At 48.4% G+C, this 21,229-nt stretch overlaps 1 protein-coding gene across 1 annotated transcript in view; it reads right to left on the bottom strand.

Moving 5' to 3' along the window:
- Positions 1–1,255: 1,255 nt before the first annotated feature.
- Positions 1,256–21,229, bottom strand: part of TRIM71 (tripartite motif containing 71) — a 61,042-nt gene continuing 41,068 nt past the window's right edge. Inside the window, exons 2-4 of the mRNA XM_037148220.2 lie at positions 19,423–19,590; positions 7,025–7,159; positions 1,256–2,707 (exon numbers count right to left, since the gene is read on the bottom strand). Of these exons, the coding sequence (XP_037004115.1) occupies positions 1,256–2,707; positions 7,025–7,159; positions 19,423–19,590 (1,755 nt within the window). The remainder of the gene's footprint in view (positions 2,708–7,024; positions 7,160–19,422; positions 19,591–21,229) is intronic.

Raw genomic sequence — 21,229 nt, 5'->3', positions numbered from 1 at the left:
CAGGAAAAAAATTGTGCTTTTAAAAGTAAAAGTTCGTTCCTTTGCCTACTCTTCTTAGAAAAAGAAATGTCTCCGTTAACAGAACACCGTTCAGTCTCGGGTTGGGGACGGACCCCCACCCGCCCGCAGAGTCCAGAAGAGCTTGGAGGTGACTTCTTCCTGCCTCACGCTCCCCAACTGACTACACCTCAGCACACGCGTGCCGGTCCACTCTTGTCCGAACACCAGGCCATGTCCAGAAGCCCTCTTTCTGAGAAAGAGGCACGCTTTGTTCTTTCTTTCACTTCATTCTTTATAAGCAACAGCAACTTAACTTTTGAGGATGAGATTAATCAAAAAACCTGAACTACCTTTATTATTTTTAGACACTAAAGTATGCAAAGAAAGGTTCTTTGGGAGGAGGTGTATCATCTTCGGCTTCACTAATCTGGTGTCGGATGGCTTCACACACACACATACACCCCCCACCTCAAAAAAAAAAGAAGAGAGAGATCCCATACCCTAAAATAGGAACAGTCTGCTTTTCTTGGCTAGCAAGCCACAGCCACTTCTAGGAACAAGAAAAGATGCTGAACAGGAAGATAAACACGCTGAGGTATAAAAGGAGAACATAGGAACGTTCTCTGTTGCAGCATTAAAAAAAAAAGATTTTTTTCAAAAAGATCAAGATCACAAAATGCAATCTAACCCCATAAACACAGTATTCTCAAGAACACAAATAATCTATAATTAAGCATTTAAAATCCTATTTTTTCCATTTTATACTTTTTTGTTTTTTTCTTAGTAGTTTTTTTCCTCATGTTTCCTTGGCTCAATCTACAGAATATTAGCCCACCACACATAGCCAGTGCCCCCCCCCAGCCAGAGACGCTAGGCCTGTGCACGTCACGCCCTGCGGAGGGAAGAGGGGACGCGAGCTCCACTGAGCAAGGGTGCAAGGTGGGCAGAGGACCTGCTGGAGGAGGGAATGTGAAGAGTGGTGAGGTAGATAGAAATTATCACTTCACAGGCTCAATCCCTGCAGAAAAGGTAAGTACATTCATCTGTAAAAAAATAAAGATGAGGTAGGACTTAAGCAATGTTGTACTTTTCTTGTTCTCTTTAAACAAAAGAAAAAAAGAAATTTCCCTGAGACTGTTTCTTCTTTGAAATTCAAAAGGGAAAAGGGGGGAGGGCGGGGGGGGGAGCGCAGAGCACCAGAGAGGAGAGCGAGAGAGACATGCACACCCCAAACACAGAAGCCTAGAAAATGCGATTAGAAGATGAGGATTCGATTGTTGCCGAAGTCGACCACGACGATCATCCCCTCGGGGGTGACGGCGATGCCGGAAGGGCGGTCCATCTGCCCGAAGCCGCTGCCCTGAGCGCCAAACTTGCAGAGGAAGCTGCCGTTGGACTCGAACATCTGCACCCGGTGATTCCTGGAGTCGGCCACGATGATGCGCCCCTCCTGATCCACGGCCACGCCCTGCGGGCGCAGGAACTGCCCGTTGCCGGTGCCCTCGGAGCCCAGAAAGCGCGCCGACTGGCAGTCGGGATGGATGACCAGGAGCCGGTGGTTGTTGAAATCGGTGACTACCAAGTGGCCCTCGTGGCTGAAGGCCACGCCCCGAGGGGAGTCAAAGTGCTTCCAGAGAGCCCCCTCGAAGCCGTACTTATTCAGGAAGACTCCATCAGGCCCGAACAGCTGGATGCGGTGGTTCCGAGTGTCGGAGACCAGGATCTTGCCCTCAGGATTCACCGCCACATCCCAGGGGTAGTTGAACTGCCCGTTCTTGGTTCCCTTCTCGCCGAACTTGAGGAGGAACTGGCCCTCGAAGGTGAAGATCTGGATTCTATGATTGTCCTTGTCGGCCACCACGATCCTGCGGGAGGTGTCGCAGGCCACCCCGGCGGGCCGGTCGAACTGACCTGGCCGGGAGCCCAGGGTGCCGAACTTGTGGTGGAAGGTGCCGCAGGGCTTGAACACCTGGATGCGGTTGTTGCTGCGGTCGGCGACGACGATGTAGCCCTCCTTGTCCACGCTCACACCCCAAGGGCGGCAGAGCTTGCCGTCACTGTCGCCCTCGCTGCCGAAGCTCAGGCCGGGCAGCCCGATGCCCACGTAGCTGCGGCCGGACTTGACCACAACCTTGAAGGGGCTGTTCTCGATGTGCTGGTTGCACATGGTGACCGACACCAGGTGCTCGCCCTCCTGCTGGGGCCGGTAGCTCACCATGTAAGTCCCGTTCTGCTGATCGCTCACTTCTGCCCCAAAAATGTTGCCGTCGGGGCCCAGGACCACAGCTGACATCACGTCGCCCCCTGAGAGACGAGGCTCCCCGTCGTGGTCGTAGCCGATGACAGTGAAGGTGGCCACTTTACCCTGGAGGGCCCGCTTGAGGCCATCGCCTGTGGCCTTGGTGAGCGGTGCGAAGGACCCGCTGCTGACGAAGCCGAAGGACTTGACGGCGAGGAACAGCGCCTGGTCCGGGGGCGTGAACATGATCCGGTCGTCCTCCTGGGGCTGCAGGAGGCTGCGCAAGGTCTTCAGCTCTTGCACCTGGGCCAGCATGCGGTCTCGGGCCAGCAGGACGTCCAGCGCCCTCCCCTCCTCCAGGACCTGCTGGACAGCACTGATGGTGCTCTCGAGCTTGTTGAGGTTCTGCCGCAGCTTCTCCACCTGCAGGTACAGAGACTTGGCCTTCACCTGGCGGATCTTCTCCACCTGCAGAGAAAGGCGAGAACAGGGAGAGAGGACAGAGGCTTAGAACCGAGCACAGAAACACATCCCCTGGCCTGAGTCAGGAGGAAGCCTCAGAGGAACCCGTGCTGAGGGCTAATTCCACAGAAACTACCGGCCTGCACTCCTCGCACACGGCAGACTCCAAAAGTGGAAAAGGGCCGAGGAGCCGTTCCAGACACGGGAGATGACTGGAGAGACATGACAGCTAAGTGCAGCGAGTGATCCTGGGTTGGGGGAGATGCTACTAAAAGTACCGTTAGTGAAATCTGACTGTTGACGGAGGATTCTGTACCAGTATAGAGTCGAGATCCAACCTCTTGATGTTAATTAACTGTGATTAGTTAAGAGAATGTCCTCACTCAGAGGAAATAAACAGTTTAGAATTTAGAGAGAAACGGGGCAAAATGTAAATGAGTGGTCAATCTGGGTTAACAGATATAACACAGAGTTCCTCTATCATTGACACCTACAACTTTCCCGTGACGTCAGAAATTAAATAAAATGGAAAGTTAAGAGCCGACACCTAACAACTGTTTACTGAGTACCTACTTTGTGCCAGGCATGGGGACACCCAATGACCAATAGAAAGTATGGTCCTTGCCCTCAGAGGTCACATTTTAAACAAACACACAGAGAAATACTGTAGACCAAGTTCAGGTGATGCTGGGGGCGTCTAACAGCAGAAATAGGGTAGGGATGCAAGACAGTGCCCAGGGAGGCTGAACGTAAAAGTGATCGGAGCACGAAGACGTTGGAGGTGGGTGCTTGGCTTGGAATGTCAACAAAACTATATAGTTCTTCCTAGGGAGTATATGAGTAGGTTTATGTTCCTTTTTCTTTCCTTTTTTTTTTTAATAAAGTTATTGGTGAAAATGAAGATGTGTCTTTTTTTTTTTTAAGATTGTATTTTTTATTTCTTTAGAAGGGAAGGGAAGGAGAGAGGGAGAGAAACGGGCTGGGAGCTTTTTTCTTTTTAAAAGATTTCACTTATGTACTTTTTAGAGAGAGGGGAAGGGAGGGAGGAAGAAAGAGAGAAACATTGATATGCAAGAGATACATCAGTAAGTTGCCTCCCATGTGCCCCCAAATGGGGACCTCGCCTGCAACCCAGGCATGTGCCCTGACTGGGAACTGAACTGGTGACCTTTTGTTTTGCAGGCTAGTGCTCACTCCACTGAGCCACACCAGGCAGGGCAGATTTCTGTTCTTATATAAGCGGTGTGGACCAAGCACTGGAGAGACAAGTGAGGAAGGAGAAGACGGCGATCAACCTTGGTGAGGGGTGACGGCACCTTTGGCAAAGGAGGTGGTTGTGAAGGGGCCGGAAAAGACACCAGAGGCAGAACCAGCAGGACTTCCCGTTGACTAGCCAGTCTTGCACTCTAAAAAGACCGACTTTTCTTTTTTTCAATTTTATTTATTTATTTTTAGAGAGGATAAGGGAGGAAGAAAGAGAGGGGAAACATCAATGCGTGGTTGCCTCTCAAGTGCCCTCTACTAGGGACCTGGCCTGCAACCCAGGCATGTGCCCTGACTGGGAATCGAACTGGTGACTTTTTGGTTTGCAGGATGGCACTCAATCCACTGAGAGCCACACCAGCCAGAGCAAAAGACTGACTTTTCAAAGCAGCTACAGAGTCTGAAATGTCTTGAAAGATAGCCCCCCATCCTCCCTCTCCCCCAGCCCCCCACATGATTAGGTAGAGAAAATGGATTTGGTGAGATTACACCTCCCCTATTCTTCTCTCCAACCCTCTAAAACGAACAAGTTTTAGAAACCTTCGAAAAGGAACTCAAAAGGCCTAACACAGAAAATTTGGAGAAAGGAGCTCTCTAAATCTAAAATGCTACAATAAACATGGAATCTGACCTGCTGTAGTAATTCCCGCTTCTAAGGTTCTCAAACCATACTATTCGGGAATGAGAGATTTTGTCTGACCAATGAAATAGAGAGTCATTTCTTCATTCTTTTGCATTAACTAACTACTAAAAGTCCTCTAATTTCAAGTAATTTCCTCCATGAAGGGAATACACAGATCACCCGGCTAGATCATGCTGCTTTGCAGAGAACAGTGAATTTGGGTGCGATGCTGATCTGAAAGCCACAGAAAGCCTAATTCAAAATAAGGGTGCACTGGATTCTAATCGAATTTTCCCTCAGGGAGTGATGATGTGATTTCTGACCCGTGCAATGTGCTTTTTCATCTGTCCACTCTGGAAGCAGGACACACCTGTGCAGAGAGGATCTTGTGGGAACAGATCAAAGACAGGCTTTGTCTTTTGGTTTTGCACTGGACCAAACCTCCAGGCTTTAGTTCTGACTGCTCAGCTAGGTAGGTAGTTGTAGCTAACTCCAAGAGGAAGCCAAGAACACTGGAAATTTATAAGCCACGAGAATGAAAGGTGCCCTGGCTGGTGTAACTCAGTGGATTGAGTGCTGGCCTGTAACCCAAAGGTTGCCAGTTGGATTCCCAGTCAGGGCACACGCCTGGGTTGTGGGCCGAGTCTCCAGTTGAGGGCCTGCGAAGAGGCAACTGATCTATTCTCTTGCACATAGATGTTTCCCTGCCTTTCTTCCTCCCTCCCTTCCCTTCTCTAAAAATAAATAAATCTAAGAAAATATAAAGTGTATGATTTGATGAGTTAAAGAAAAAAAGGGAAAGCTGTATCCGGATACATAAATTTGTTTATGTATCCCTGGCACTCAGTAATATTTTATCAAAACAAACAAACACATACAACATTGTATCAAAGAGGTGCCCAAGCAGATACAAGCAGGAAAACTTTGCTGGGTTGGGGCAGAAAAATTAGTAATTAATAAAAGAGAACAGGTATCCTCACGTGATTTGGAGCAAGGTGCCAGAGCAAAAGGTGAAGATCAATGGGACTGAGGCGTGTCCAGAATGAGCAAGCCTATTTTGGAGGAATCTGAGAATGAGTTTTTAGGCAAGTAGAAACAAAGTTTACTGCACGGAGAAATTGACTCTTTTTTCCAAATCTGCTTCTCCTAGAGCGAAAACATGCTCTCCATTTAGAGCGCTGCCTGCAGAAGTGGCCGTGAGTCAGCCTCACAGGAGGGAGGATAACTCAGGTGAGATCTGCAGAAACACACAAAGGCCTTTTCATCAGCAAATCCAGAAGAGCAAGTTTGTGGCCGAGTTCACCACAGAGCTCTCAGGTTGCAAGAAGCGGGCCCCTTTCAGTTATAATTAACATTCGTGGGTGGCACGAGACCGACAGACCGTGGGGACATCGGACTGCCTGAAAACCATGTCAGGGCCACAAAGGTGCCTAAATAAAATAGGTGCCGAATTAAATCTCACACTTGTTTCTACCTATGGAGTCTTTCTCTTCTTGTCCAAGAGCAATGAAGCCACAGTTTTTGAGAGGTCTGAAGAGGCGGAAAGCTAACTAAATGGAAAATGCAGAATCCGAGATGGCCTTCCAGAGAGCGTTCTGACTGGTGAGGGTCACTTTCAGAAATTGAGACGTCACCTCTACCATCATATAATTGGGATGATCAAAATAAGCATGCAGCCCTGGCTGGTGTGGGGCTCGTTGGATTGAGTGTCGCTCTGCAAACTAAAAGGTCATCAGTTCCATTCCCGGTCAGGGCACATGTCTGGGTTGGGGGCCAGGCCCCCAGTTGGGGATGTGCGAGAGGCAACTGATTGGTGGATCTCTTGCACAAATGTTTCTCTATTTCCTTTCCCCTCTTTCTAAAAATAAAAACAAGCAAGCATCCACCTCAGTGCAGCCTTTTAAATCGGCTTTGTGTGCAGCGGTCTTACTTGTGTGTTCTGAGAGTGTAGTAATGGCGTGACTGGCCCATTCGCAGGCGTATTACCCTCCTCCCTCAGAACTGGGGTAGAAGATCCGAGAAGAAAATGCTGGGATGGCGAGTTGGGTGGGGAGAGCCACCTTCCCAGCTGATTTTTATCTCAACAGCACGCCAGTGTGCTCAGCACGCCTTCCTGCCCCAACAGGAAGAAAGGGCACACGCTCGTGCCCTCACTAGTGGAAAAGCTGCCTTTCCCCAAGGGTTCAGGAAGCGCATCCAGCCAGGACTCCAAAAACAAGGATGTTTCCTACCAGCCTGCTTCCATAGCAACGGCTGCGACTGTACTGCCTTTCTGCTTCCTTCTGCGTGTGTGCAATAGAACACTCGGGACTCTTCCTCTGGTCTTGGTACCAGACTACTTCTGAAAAGGCTTCTTGTTGTTTTACTGCCTGGACAGCACCCACAGGGATCCAGGGACTCTAAAAATAGAGCCGGGGTGGACAGGCACCGTCCATTACCTTCCAGAGCAGCTCGCACTCCCGCTCCTCCAGGGCCTTCTTATGTCTCGCCGTCACGGCTTTGACCTCCGACTGTACCACCTTGGCCTTCATCTCCACCTGTTCTGCCACTGCCTGGGCCTGCTCGATGCTCAGCTGGAAGACCAAAAACAGTCACATGGCATTAGAAGGACCTTCACAGGCCTCAGACAAAACACTCAAGACTTGTTTTTTTTTCTCCCCAGACCTGAAAAGCCAACACCCTGGGCCCCCCAGGCCGCTGGATTCACTTCCTTGGAAAAGAAAGCAGGCACTTAGGGAGAGAATGGCATCTGTCTGACATGTAACCAAAGGAGCTGCTGGCAAGCGCTGGGTTTCTTTGTATGAGAAATGGCACCTACGCAGTGAATGTCAGGACTATTAAAAGATACTCTGACACAGTGAAACCAGTGTAGCTGGGTCACAGCCGAAAACTGGGGATGAGGATCAGATGTGAAATGCACTTCCCCCGGCACACGACTAACTCCCCAGACTTTCCGGCCTCAGGCCCTGCCTGCCTGGGGGGGACCCCAAAGGCTGGGCACACCCCTTGGGTGAGAGCATCGTGAGACAGGCTGCAGCCCAGCGGTCATCCATCCTCTCCCTGTCATGTCAGTTCCACCCAGAACCAACACCGAGTGCATACTGGGAATACTGGTCACCTAAGAAACCGTGCCCTGTGGTCGGAGACCATCTACACACCACTGCACCCCCCCCCACCGGGTACCACCAGCTCTAGTAAATCAGCCAGTTTAATCAGACGTATTATTGTTCATAAAAAATTAATCCAGACAGAAGGCCTCATGTTTTCATTAATATTACATGACACGTCTTCAAAAGCCACAAGGATTTCTTTGAGACACTGAGGTATTAAATCAGAGATTCCAAACCGACTGCTGAGGGTGCAATAACAGTTGTAGAGCAGGTGTCCAAGACCAGGACGGGCTCAGGGAAGTGTGCAGTTTGGAGCTGCCACAACCAGAGGGACTCAGGCATTTGGGCACCGTCCTGCAAAGCGAAAGGTCACCGGTTCAATTCCGGGTCAGGGCACGTGCTCGCACTGATGTCTCTCTCCCCATCGCTCTCCCTTCCCCTCTCTAAAAATAATGAAAAGTTTTTAAAAGAGAAAGAAAAAAAAAAAAAAGAGTTTGGGCCCAGGAATTGGTCATGGGTGACCAAGCACCCGTGCACCCTGGAGCGAGGCACTTCTGGAATATAGAGCACATCCAAAACTGGGATAATATGGGGGAAACGAGGCTGACGGTCAACCGTAGGAGTCGGGGATCCAGACTCCACATCCCACTAGTTGGAAGAACTTGGAATAGAGCTCCTGGCCCCAACCTCGGTGAAGGGGGCCTGTGAGAACAGTAAACGGGAGACGTGGAAGGAGCAGACCACAGACCGGACACAGGTGATTGCGAACAGTTCTCAGAAAACACCTCCAACAAAACCCTACCACCCCCCCTCCTCCCACTCAGCCCTCGTCAGACGAGCGGGATAACAAGCACCTAGGCCTAGTCACACATCCTGCCTTATTTTTTTTCCCACTGTGGCAAAATACAGAACATTAAACTCACAACACTTCCACCAATCCAAAAGAAAACCATGGCACCCATTAAGCAGTCATTCTCCATCCCAGCTCCACCCTGCCCCCCAGGCAACCATAACCTACAGAATCAAACAACCCACAATCAACCTTATTATTATGAATACAGTCCCGCTGAACAGTCACAACTCATTCAGTCATTTAAAACCACTCCCCCAATAAAATAGAGTAAAACTGAGGCCCCTGTTTACCAGGTTTAATGCCCTCAGCCTGCATGGCGGGAGAGCCACCCCCCACACTGCATTCTCAGCTCCAGTCCTCGTGAGACCTAAGGCTCCGCCGAGCTGATCAGCGTGGGCCCGTGGGTGGACCGGCAGAGCCCACAGGCCGGCCACTGCCCCAACGCCTCCTCTTCCAAATGCACCCGGTTCAAAACCCAGCTCAGAAACAGCGTCACACCATCCTTCTGCTCCACCTTTACAATCTTACCACAAGTATCATTATGTATCAAACCAAGTGAGGGCCAAGTACACAGCCTCTGACTGGTAATACCAACGATCATCTATGCATTTCAAACTTGTTCATGTCTATGGACAGAGCTGTGTTCCTCAAAGCACCAGGTAACTGTACTGGGCTAAACACTGCCCATTTTGCTGCCAAATTCAGGTGCATCTAAATCCTCAGGATGTGACCTTAGTTGGAAGCAAGGTCTTCGCAGATATTAACGCGAGGTGAAAATGGACAAGGGTGAGAACTAGATCCACTGTACTCACCCGCGTAGGGTCAAGGGAAGACAGAGAGACACACAAGAGGAAGGCCATGTGAAGACAGGCAGAAAACGGGAGTGACACCCAGAACACCAAGGACTGGTGGCAACAGCCAGAAACTAGGACAAGGCAAGACAAGAGTCCTTCCCCCCAACCTTCAGAGGGAACTTGCTCCTGCTGACACCCTGTCTTTGGACTTCTAGCCTGTAGATCTGTTGAGACAGTACATCCCTGTTGTTTTTAAGTCACCCAGCTGGTGATCATCGGTTGTAGCAAACCCTCCAGGAAACTGATACAGTTGCCAACAAATGGAAGCTGATGGATACATCCCAATTATCCCTAAGATAAAAAATTAGAATGACCAATCAAAAAGTGTACATATAAGCAAATATCATACGGGGTTAATAGATCTCAAATATCTCAGCCCTGGCTGGTGCAGCTCAGTGGATTGAGCTCAGGCCTGAGAACCAAACAACCATGTTTTGATTCCCAATCAGGGCACATGCCTGGGTTGCAGGCCGGTTCCCAGCATGAGTCGCAACCGCACATTGATGTTTCTCTTCCTCTCTCTCTTTCTCCTCCCCGCTCTCTAAAAATGAATAAATAAAATCTTTTAAAAAAAAATCTCAGGCCCGCAGTCATTCATTCAGAAGAAGAGAGACCTCACTAGACATTTATTTAAACAGGTACAATTTAACAGAGGGAATCTGGTTAAACAGGAATTGGAGAGGTGCTAGACAAAGGGTACACTGAGGATTATAGATATAAATAGTAGCCTCAGGAAGCAGCCACCACCTCTAGGGCTAGAACAAAAAGAGAAGACATTGCCCAGCTCATCCTTGGGGAGGAAAAAGCTAGAAATCGGAACCAAGTCCTGCAGACAGGATGAAAAACATGTCCCTGATCAGAACACAAAGAAGGAAGAGTGAATCTCTTCTTCCCACTTCAGGTACGTGGTTGGAAGTAAGTGCCGCAGCCCGGCATCCCGTGGCGCTCGTGTGAACGGGTGGGAGAGCGATTCGTATTCGGCACACCCTGTTTTGTTGGTTAATCATTAGCAAAGGAGCTGGTGTCCAAGTAAAAATCTGACCAATGCAACCAAGTCTATGCCCATATTTCTTGATGTTTCCTCAATGGTCAGCAGGGGAGGCAAACTGCTTTCTATTTATACCAATGTCATCTTATTTACCAAACTGATTTTCTGTTAAAAAAAAAAATCACAAGAAATGGAAGGAAGTAACAGGCCCACACTCCTGCAGGGGCAAGAAAAGGCTGGGAGGGCAATGACCACCCGCCTTTGCTGGGCTGGGAGCGGGAGGCATGTTTAGCACGCGACTGTCTGCTCGCCTCTCCCCTACTGCTGCCCAGCCAGGCCCCTGCAAGCCCTTGGGTCTAGAACCTTCTATTAGGAACTGTCTCTTCCACTTCCATTTTTCAAGCAGGTGGAAGGTACGAAAGCTCTTACTGTGATATCCCCACGCAGGCAAAGATAGTCATCAGTCCCCGGGTTGAGAGTCAGAAAGGCTTTATATTACAGACAAAATGGATCTTCCCTCCCCAAACCGCACACAAGGCGGCCAGGCACTGCCCTGCAGGATGCGCAGACTGGGACCTGCGGAACGAGTTCCCATCACCGAAAGCAAGGCCTCTGCAGGAGGCAAGAGGCAGGAGGGTTGGGGGACGTGAACAGTGGGGGAAGGGGCTGGGTAAACTTTGAAAACAGATGTACACTTTGCTGTTAAAAAACAAAAAATGACAAGCACAGGTTGGGGGGGGGGCGCGAGAAAAAATGTCATCATGCTCTAAATGTTAACAGATCCAAGCAAACACTGGAAATTTGAGGGTCCAGTGGACCCGAGCGATGGCCACTTTGTGCTGAGGAACCTGAGGCCCTACTGTGGGTTTCCTGGGGAAGAGTGTAGTTAAGTGGTACTCAGTGATTAGTGGCATCTGCTATGGAGACCAGCGGTGGCCTGGTGGCTGGTGCTGTACAGTGTCCTGACAACCAGCAGGTCATAATAGTGCCGATACAGCACCCAGAAACTCAGTCCGCCACACCAGATGTGAAAAAGGCCGTGGTGCACTCCACATACAATTTTAGTCACATTTACTGTCTTTGTCATGGGTTTATCCTAAACTATCGGTAGGATTTTCCCTTTATTAGTCGTATGTAAAATAAACACGAAGCTTATACTCAATGGCGCCTTAAATGTGATGAAGAAAGTAAGGAATCAAGGCTCTCCTATGTGGAGAGCAAGGGTATCCCTGACCCAGCTTATGAACACCCCCAGGTAAACAAGGCACCTTACACAATCCTCTAGTTACCTCGGTGACCAAAAGTGTGTTTTCGGGAAGAGTCGAAGTAATGGTGCTCTAAAAAGCAGTAAAAACAAGGCCCACTACAGATGTCTTCCGGGCTTTCTTTGCTGTAACTCTAGACCCTTGTCGGGGTCCATTCCCTCCACGGGACTAGGTATGGACTGAATCAACCGAAGGGGTCACCTCTGGGTGCTCTGTCAAAACTAAGACTCCTGAGCTACACACAGCCAAGCTGTGATTCTCTCTGAGGCACAAAGTAGGAACCCTGGCTCCTACCCAGCTGTCCGTGGAACACTTGTAGTTTGACACTGGATGAAAAAAGGCAATGGCGGAGATGTGCCTTTGTTGCATCTGCCCTTCCCATCCAGAAATGATTTATTAGATGCTCACACAGAAACTTCTCTTGAACGTTCGTGGATGAAGACGTCAGGCTGGGAGGAACACGAGGTGTCTGAGACAAGAGGGCCCCACTCGGGAGATTAATACACGCGCTGCCTACCGTACCGGGCTGCCTCCTTACCGCAGGAGAGGAGCCCATGAAAATCTCACACCTTTTGGCACCAACGCAAACATGTAAATGTGGGTCTGCGGTGTGAGGCGGGGTCCAGAAGTGACTGGAAAAAGGAAAAAAAACAAAACAAAACAACAACAACAAAAAACGCCCTTCTGCTCAACCTCCAGTAAGCGTGTATTACCTCCAACTGTGGAGGGGAAACTAATAAATGTCCCTGGGTGAAGAAAGGGAATAGAGTGTCTGCAAGAGCTTTTCTAAACAAAAGCTGTTAAATGGGAATTAAAACACCCAGTTCCCAAATTGTACTGAACCCACACACAACGTAGGATATAATTCTAGGATACTGATACTCATGGAAAGGTGGTGGAAAGGTGGTGTAAAGTTGATCAAGACTTAAATTCACCTGCAGAGTTGGCTGCCCAATATTCTTCACTTTCCCTGGGATTTTACGTCTGGATGATGCCAGCCTCCTCCCCTCCCGACCAAATGGAGAGACAGAGGGAAAAGAGAAACCCCACACTCTTGCCCCGAGGACGGCTTGCTGGACAGCACGGGCCTGAAGAGATCTCCACGAAAGCCCACCTTTCTCTCCCCACTGCACGGACGAGCCCGGGTCCACTGGCAAGAATGAGATGGCCACGGAGAGAGGGGCAGGGCCAAGTGCCTGACGGTGCTGGCGCCCAGGCCCGCGTCCCTGGATACCTGAAGCCTGATCCGTCAATATTCTTCTACCCGGTCACCTGAGACTATTCATCCTCTTTGAGTTGACTCTGACCAAGAGTCCTAACTAAGAGAGCATGGGAAATTTTTAAATCAGGTCATGATGTATTCAAGTTGTTTTAATCATGATTTTTTTCACTCCTATTGGTGGGGAGGGGGTGGTGAACACCTGCCTCGCAAGTGAGAGCATCCATTAGATCTGGAAACAAACTGCACTTCTCTGCACTGCCAATGTGCCTCTGGCAGGTTACCTGAGGTTAACCTCTTTGCAGCAAAGTCTTCTCTTTGCAAAATGGAAAGAACGACACCCACACCATCCAGGCGCCCCTGCGTACATGCATCAAGTACCTATTTCAGTGCCTGGGACCAAGCTGAAGGTCAGTAAACATGGCTGGTAACTCTTGCTGGCGAAAAGGGAGGCCTAAGGATTAAGGAGATCTGGTATTTTGTCCTTCCATTTCCATATCTGCAATAGAAAAACTGTTTCCTTGACCTACTTCCTGGGATAGTTAGTAGCCATGCTCAGCACTCCCTGTCCTCACTTTCCAGCACGGCAGGCAGGTGCACCTGCAGCTGACTTTGGTCTAAGATGGTAACAGAAAAACAGAAGGGGCCAAAATAATTGAAAAAGTCTAGACTAACTTAGAATTTCATTTGTACAACTTAAAACGATCATGTTTAGCCCTGGATCAGTGTGGCTCAGTGGGCTGGGTGTCACCCTGCAAAGCGCAAGGTCGTCATTTCAAGTCCTGGTTGGGGTGCACACGGAAAGTGACCCCTCGATGTTTCCCTCTCACACTGAGGTTTCTCTCCCTCTTTCTCCCCCGCTGAAACAAATTTTAATGAAAATTATGCTTAATCATTAAGCTTAGTTCTCTTCATTTGGGTGCTAAATGGTAGGATATCTATCACTCCTGCTTTAACAGGAAGAGTAGCGTTTACTTTTTTAATGGGTAGAGAAGTCATGTCCAATAAAGGAAATCAGGAAGGGAACAGGGCAAAGGCAGCTGGTTGGCTAGAACACCCGTTTCACTTCTGTCCTGTCTGTCCTACTACTGACTCATTGCTAATACCCGATAAAAAGTAACAGAAGCTCTATTTTTTTTTTAAGGCTGCAGTGAGTTTGGATAAAAACACCCTCGCAACTGATGTGGTCATGACCCTGGGCTTTTGGCCAGTGAATGTGTTATGCAAGACCTCTGGGAGCCCCGGCCCAGGTATTCAATTGGTTAGTGCATCTCACCAACACACCAAGGTGGTGAGTTCGATGCCAGGCAGGGCACATACAAGAAATCAACCAATGAATGCATCAGTAAGTGGAACAAATCTATGTTTTTCTGTCTCCAAAGTCAATTTAAAAAAACAAGACATATGGGAAATCTCTATAAAATAAGAGCATGCCTACTTCCATCCAATTGGTCGAAACATAGATATAAGGCTTTGTGTTCCAGCAGCCATTCTGGGGAACAGAGGTAAATGTCAACACCCAGGAACAATAGGGCAGACATAAAGGACTCTCCAATCACTACCTGTATATCTTTTAGTATGAGAGGCTAAAAACCTTGAATATTTCCTTAAACCATTACTTTTTGGGAGCAGAGTGAAGGCCTGTTACTAGTTGCTAAATTCACGTCCTAACTCCTCAAAACAAACTCTTGACCTATGACAGAAAGCAGATGAGTGGCTGCTTGGGAACATTGGAACAGAGAGGGAGAGATGGAGAGATTGAGAGAGTGAAGGTTACAAGAAAACTTTTGATGGTAACAGACATGTTCACAATCTTGACTGTGATGTTTTCATGGGTGAAATAGATACCAAACATGTGGTACCTTAAATACGTGCAGCTTATTGTCCATGTTTTCCTTAATAAATATGAAACATTCTTGCCTCAGTCCCACCTTAAAAGAAAATACTACTAGCTCGTTTATGACAAAAGGTTGTTAGCCATCTGTTATGCACTGCGAATGAAATACTAAGTTTTTTGTTATTTACTGTGGTGTTTTATCTTTGGGTCGTACAGAAGTTACACAATGAAATACAATCATGGTTTTCTAAGAAAACATTAATATTGTGTAGATCTACTTCTACTACCAATTCTTCTGTGCACTCTTTTCTGGGTCTGCCTAAATTTTCTTGAACCAACTTCACTTAAAAGAGCGTTCTCATTTTACTTAACACTGTATTTATTTTTAATGTGATCACAAATGCTTTATAAATTTAAGTAGCTAAAAACACCCTTATACCTATTGCTGATGATTCATAATGGTGCAACAAATACCTTTGAAATGCAGGGCCCTGTCTCAGGAGATTCCCAAAAGAGAAATGAGTTACGCCCACGTTTAAAGCTCTGGGTATTTTCCAAAACATGTTCTCCTGCCCACAAAGAGTGAGCTCGGTGCGTTCTATTTATCCAAAAGAGTGTTCTGGTGCGTTCTATTTATCCAAAAGAGTGTTCTGGTGTTGTTTTAAATGGATAGCTGCTCGGGGTAAATATTTTGAGTTGCTGAATTTTCTCTCTGTAACAGGTGTGTTTTTGTCTCTTTCATTCCTTTATGTCTTCCTGTTTTAACTACTTTTATGATCTTTTCAGAGTAACCATCTGCTGTATTTTCTAGTTTGTGTTCAATATACATAAGTATCCACTTGTATTTTTTTTAACACTTTCCCCCCTGCTCTCCATGTAACCCTTTAATCTAGCTAGGTTTGAATTTTGGTGTTTGTTATGATTGATTAAAATCTATTCCTTCTCCCTCCTTTACCATGCTTTATAATTGGTTTGATGTCTTTGTGTTTTGCTCATTTTTACTGAATGTACCCTGGGGTGATCATTGGTTAACAGAATTATACAGGTTTCAAGTGCGCCATTCCACAACGGATCACCTGTACACTGTATTGTGTGTTCTCTACCCCAGGGTTTGATGTCTTAACTGTCTTATGTTAGTAGCAAAATAAAGCCTATTTCTGGTATATCTATTGTTCCTTGGATCTGCCAATTTGTCAGTACAAATAATGGCTTTTAAAAGCCTCAAATGACATAGTTAATACATTAACACTATTATGAGCAACTACACAAACCTAGGACAGTTTCTTAGATCGATGACTTCCGAATCAGAATCTCTTCTTACCCTGTGACTAGAAGGATTCAGTATTTCGTGATTTTTTTTTTTTTAAAAGGAATGAGGTGGCCCTGGCTGGTGTGGCTCAGTGGATCGAGCACGGGCTGTGAACCCAAGGGTCGGCAGACTGATTCCCTGTCAGGCCACACCCCTGGGTGGGGGTGAGACAGAGGTAACTGACTGATGTGTATCTCTCTCACATTGATTCCTCTCCCTTCTCCCCTCTCTAAAACCAAGTAAATAAAAATATTTTAAAGGAAGTGGTTCTCTGTATATTTTCAAGAAACTTACCACTCTTCCAAAATTGTGTTCATGGACTATATTCCTTCCTCCCTTCTCTGATGTTCACACATCAAGAACAGAACAGTCTCCCTACCATCTCTGCTGTACTTTTTAATATAAATGCTATAGAGTGACAGTGTAAATACTGTGTGTCTGGGCCCTTCACTTAACATTTCGACCGACTGCAGGAAGAAACCAAGTGTCTGAAGCAGGTCCACCCAAATCAGTGTGTTACTTGACGGCGCTTCACCACCATGTCAGTAGCCCGTGGGGTGGGCATGGCTCAAGATGTCAATGGCTGCCATTCTGCCCACCGCTCAGTGACCACTGCGGAGGAGAAAACACCTGCATGTCCACACACAAATCTAAGAATCCTTTTATATAATCAAAAACATACCTTGTACTATATACTGCCTGCCTTTCCCAGTCTTTCCAGATATACTTTAAAAGTGACATCTGGGTTTAACAGGGACCCCCCCCCCCGAAGCTCCCGGAACAGTGCTCTCCTGTGACACTGCAGATGCGCGGCTGAGCATCTGCTGAAGACGTGCAGACTCTCCTCCTTTCTCACTCAGTTTCTTGGACCTTGGTTCCGTCCTTCCTCCCTTTATTTCTAATACTTGCCCCAGGATATGTGCATTATTTTTAGAGGGAGAAGAAAAGAGGGGATGAAAGACAGAGAGAAAAAGACAGAGAGAGGCAGAGACAGACAGACAGACAGAAGGACTTTGATTGGCTGCCTCCTGTATGTGCCCCAGCTGGACACTTACCTCACAATGTAGCTGTGTGCCCTGACCAGGGATTGAACCTGCAACCTTTTGGCGTATGGGATGATGCGCCAACCAACTGAGCCACCAGTCTAGGACCGGACATGGCTTTCTTGTGTGGGGTCAGGACAACCAGAGTTATGGGTCCAAGGAACTGAGTGCAAATGGAACAAACCCTTGTTCACACTGGAAACCAGATCACACCTGTCTTCAGACTTTGGGGACAGAGAATTTCTTTTCAGCAAAATGTTTTTTGAGCAAAGTTATAGTAACTTGTCCTCAATCTTCACCTCGACTTCCTCTCCCAGCCTCCAAAGGTGTGAGCCAACATCAGAGAGTCAACTCAGAGGAAAAGGGGCTGTGTTTTTCTACCAACATCCAGGGACTTCTTTGTTAACAGGTATGAAGAACCCGGACTTTACTATTCACAGAGGCCTTCAGATACTTTTGTCGGAATGGTCAATGTATTGGCAACACGGTAAGAACTTTAGACAGAAACGGGTGTCCGATTACACCCCAAGTCTCCAATCACTGGCTGAATGCAGGTTTGAAAGGGTAACAACCAGGAGCCAGGAAAGAGCGCACCTTCCCCCAAATGCGCGCGGCCACACACAAGCACTTCCGAGGCTGGCGTTCAGCAGGTGCCTCTCGGTGTGGCCATACAGATTATTAACACAGTGAGCACCCCGACTCACCCCAAGAACCCAGATGCCCACCCTGCCACTCGGATCCTCCCCCCCAAATGCCCCACGATCCAGCATGTGCACCCGTGTCAGCTATTAATAGTACCAGCCAGTATTTGATGTTCACGCCCATGTCCTTTTCACTAACCGAACAGCGGACTCTCAGCTGCCACTGGCCATGTTCGGAAAGTGGGGAGCGGCAGGCAAAACCCGCTCTTCTCTCTCCTCCCCACGGAAAGCTCGAGTTTGTCCTTTCCTGAGAATTCATCATTTTAACCACACATCCTCCTCACCCCTGAGCGACAGATGCCGGCAGAGCAGAGTTCACCAGCAATTCTCTGGTTATGTTTTGAGGACCCCCTGTGTGTCCTCAATCTCCAAGGACAGAAAGGGGTTTGTCAGATAATACCACAATGGACGGGGGGGGGGGGGGGGGGACGGGACACACTCAGACATTAGCTGCAGGAACAGAGTCACTAAAATAAAATAGAAATAAAAACTATACACCAAACTATGCTGACAAGAGAGATTTAACAGCAAACAAGAGACACTCTGAAGGCGTTAAGAATACGATAGAAGAAGTGACTCCAGAAATACAGGCTCTCAAACTTCCAATGTTATGACTTGCATATCAGAGAATCTGACACATTAGAAAGATTTCTTCATGATCACGCAGAGGAATGTGATAGCTGTGGAGAAATTTATTCAAATCCAACCCAGGGGTGTCCAACCTTTTGGAGTCTCTGAGCTACAGTGGAAGAAGATGACTATCTTGGGCCACACATTAAATACACGAACACTAATAAAATATACAAACACTAATAAAAACTGGTAAGCAAAAAAAAAAAAGGCTGAGAGCAGTTTAAGTCAATTTACAACTTTGTGTTGGGCTACAGGCTGAGCACCCCTGAGCCCCTCAATTAGAGCACATGGTCAACCATTTTCCTAAAAGATATTTTTTTAAAAATTTCACTTGGTCAAATACTCTAGAATGTAAATAACAACAGCTTCCTATTCAGTATTTTCCTGTTGTACCAAAACCTCGTTACCTGGACCAGGAGAGAAGATTTAAAAATCAATTCTGGCACACGAGGCAACCTGACTATGAGAGAGCTTCGCTATGCTCCCAGGTTCCATGTGCCCCTTCCTAACCCCAAGCAGATGGAGAGTCTAAATTACCAGGATGTGACCTTACAACCCAGAAAAAGAGTTTGAGACTCTGAATCTTGAGAAATCTCCCATGCTCACTTATTTCTCACCTATGAACAAACAAGCAAACAAACTCTGACTAGCAAAGGCCTCTGTCTGAAAAGCACTGAGCTCCCTCCTTCAGCAATCCACCTGGATTTGGGGAGGGCCTGGCTGGGGACCAGACAGATGGTGTGATAGGGGCCCAGGCTAGGTGTCTGGAAAAAACCCAGACGGGCCGGTAACTCTGGCCACATCCCAATCTGCACAAAACTTCAAGGAGGTCTCCCCGCAGCCCCCAGGGACCCAAGGATAGGTGCGGTATGGTCATCACAGTGGCTCACTTGGGCCACTTCTCCACGTTCCCCCGACACTGGTGTCTGCCCAGTAATCTACACACGCCATCTGGAAGGGAGCGGGAAGGTTTTCTGGGCAAGGAAGAACAAGGGAACTAGGTGAAGGGTGGGGAAGGACTGACCTGGATTGCCTGGCGGCCCTGCTGGGCGTCGGCCAGCAACTGGATGGTGATCGCCCGGGAGTCCTGCAGCGCCTCCTGGAGGTAGATGAAGCTGTGGCCGCCGTGCCGGCCCATTGTACACTCCCGACAGATGGGCACTGAGCAAGTGTCACAGTACAGGTGCAGCACCTGGGGACCAAAACCGGGACAGGCATTAACGAGCGATGCAGGACTGGGGACAGGCAGGACAGCCGCAGGGCGCTCTGCATCCCAGACTCCCGCCCACTCCGTTCCCAATGAAGGGGCACAGCCCCTCTGAGGACGGGGAGCAGGGTACTCGTCTGGGAGCACAGCTTGCTCTTCTTCCCCGCCCCTGTCCCAGGTCAAAGGACAGACAACCGAGATAACTGAGACACTGCAAAGGCGTTAACGTTTCCCTGCATCTTAGATTACTCACCCAGAAAAGTTCTAAGATTATGTTATTACTGAGATTCGTGGCCCAAATGAAAGACTATTCCAGAAAATTTCTCTTGCCACCCCAGCCTCTGGGCATGTAAAAAGCAAGTGGGGGACAGAATTAATGGGCCTCACACCACAGGTTTTTGCCCCCCACTCCCATCAAGGAGATTAGCACAACAGGCAAAGTGTGGTCCTCTGGGCACTCAAGCAAGCTAAGGGCAAAAGCTAGTGGTAAGGTCAGCCAGCTTCTTGTTTTTCTTCTTCCTGCCAAGTTGTTCCAAGGAGCTGACCCTGGGAGGCAGCCCATGCTGAGAAAACCGCTTTAACTGCTTTCTGCGATGTTCTCCATCTCCCTGGGGCCCAGCGTGCTGGGAGGGCGGGAGAGGAGGGCTGGCACCACCTCCACCTGCTGATAAATGAGGAGCTCTCAGGAGCGACAGCTCCTTGGCACAGAAAACCAGGTCAGTCTTGTCTCCCTCCACAGAGCAGGGCACTTAGCGCCACTCCGTGTAAATGTTTGCTGGATTGCTTTCAAGAGCAGAGCTTAAATTTGCCTCTGGTACACCTGGGTGTGAGGGAAAGACAGCCGGCACGCAACAGGAGGCAGAGAAGCCGTGTCCAAGGGGAGCTCTCCCACATACACAACGGACCGAATCCCCACATGCAGACAAGAGGCTGCAAGCTGTTTAAGGCCGCAGAGTTAGCAAGGGCAAGGCAAGAGCACAGAGGCCAACCCGAGACTCCTTCTACTTCTTCTTCTTAAAGTTTTTATTTATTTTTAGAGGGAAGGGAAGAAGAGAAATATCAATGTGTGGCTGCTTCTCACGTGCCCCCCACTGGGGACCTGGCCTGCAACCCAGGCGTGTGCTCTGACTAGGAATCGAACCGACAGCCCTTTGGTTTGCAGGCCCATAATCAACCCACTGAGCCACACCAGCCAGGGCCAACCTGAGGCTCCTAAGGAGTTGCTTTCCACACATGCCTGGTACCGGCTACTTCATGCAGAGCCCACAGCACCTTGCTAGGCATGCTGGAGGTCCAAGACATGAAACAGTACAAGAACTCGACCTGGCTGAGAGACAGATAGAGAGAAACAGCATGGGGCTGGGCGGGGGGTGGGGGGTGGGGTGGCCCCAAGGGCCAGGAAGTTCCTGTAAGGCTGAAAGTCTTCCACAGAAGCAGCCCTGAAGCACAGTGAGAAGGTCATTTCTCTCCTTCCCGGGGTTATTTCATTAACCTGCTCAAGTCTTTGTGTGGAGCACAGGCATCCACTAGGAAAGTCTCTCAAATGGTAGTTGGCAGACAGGCCTGCCCCGCTCCAGGTTAACAGTTACAACAGGGAGATAAGTAATCCAGTGTGGGTTAGGCT

The sequence above is a fragment of the Artibeus jamaicensis genome, unplaced genomic scaffold (genome assembly GCF_021234435.1).
Source record: "Artibeus jamaicensis isolate MK-2021 breed Jamaican fruit bat unplaced genomic scaffold, CSHL_Jam_final contig_519, whole genome shotgun sequence".
NCBI lineage: Eukaryota > Metazoa > Chordata > Mammalia > Chiroptera > Phyllostomidae > Artibeus > Artibeus jamaicensis.
This window is presented reverse-complemented; position numbering and strand designations above follow the sequence as displayed.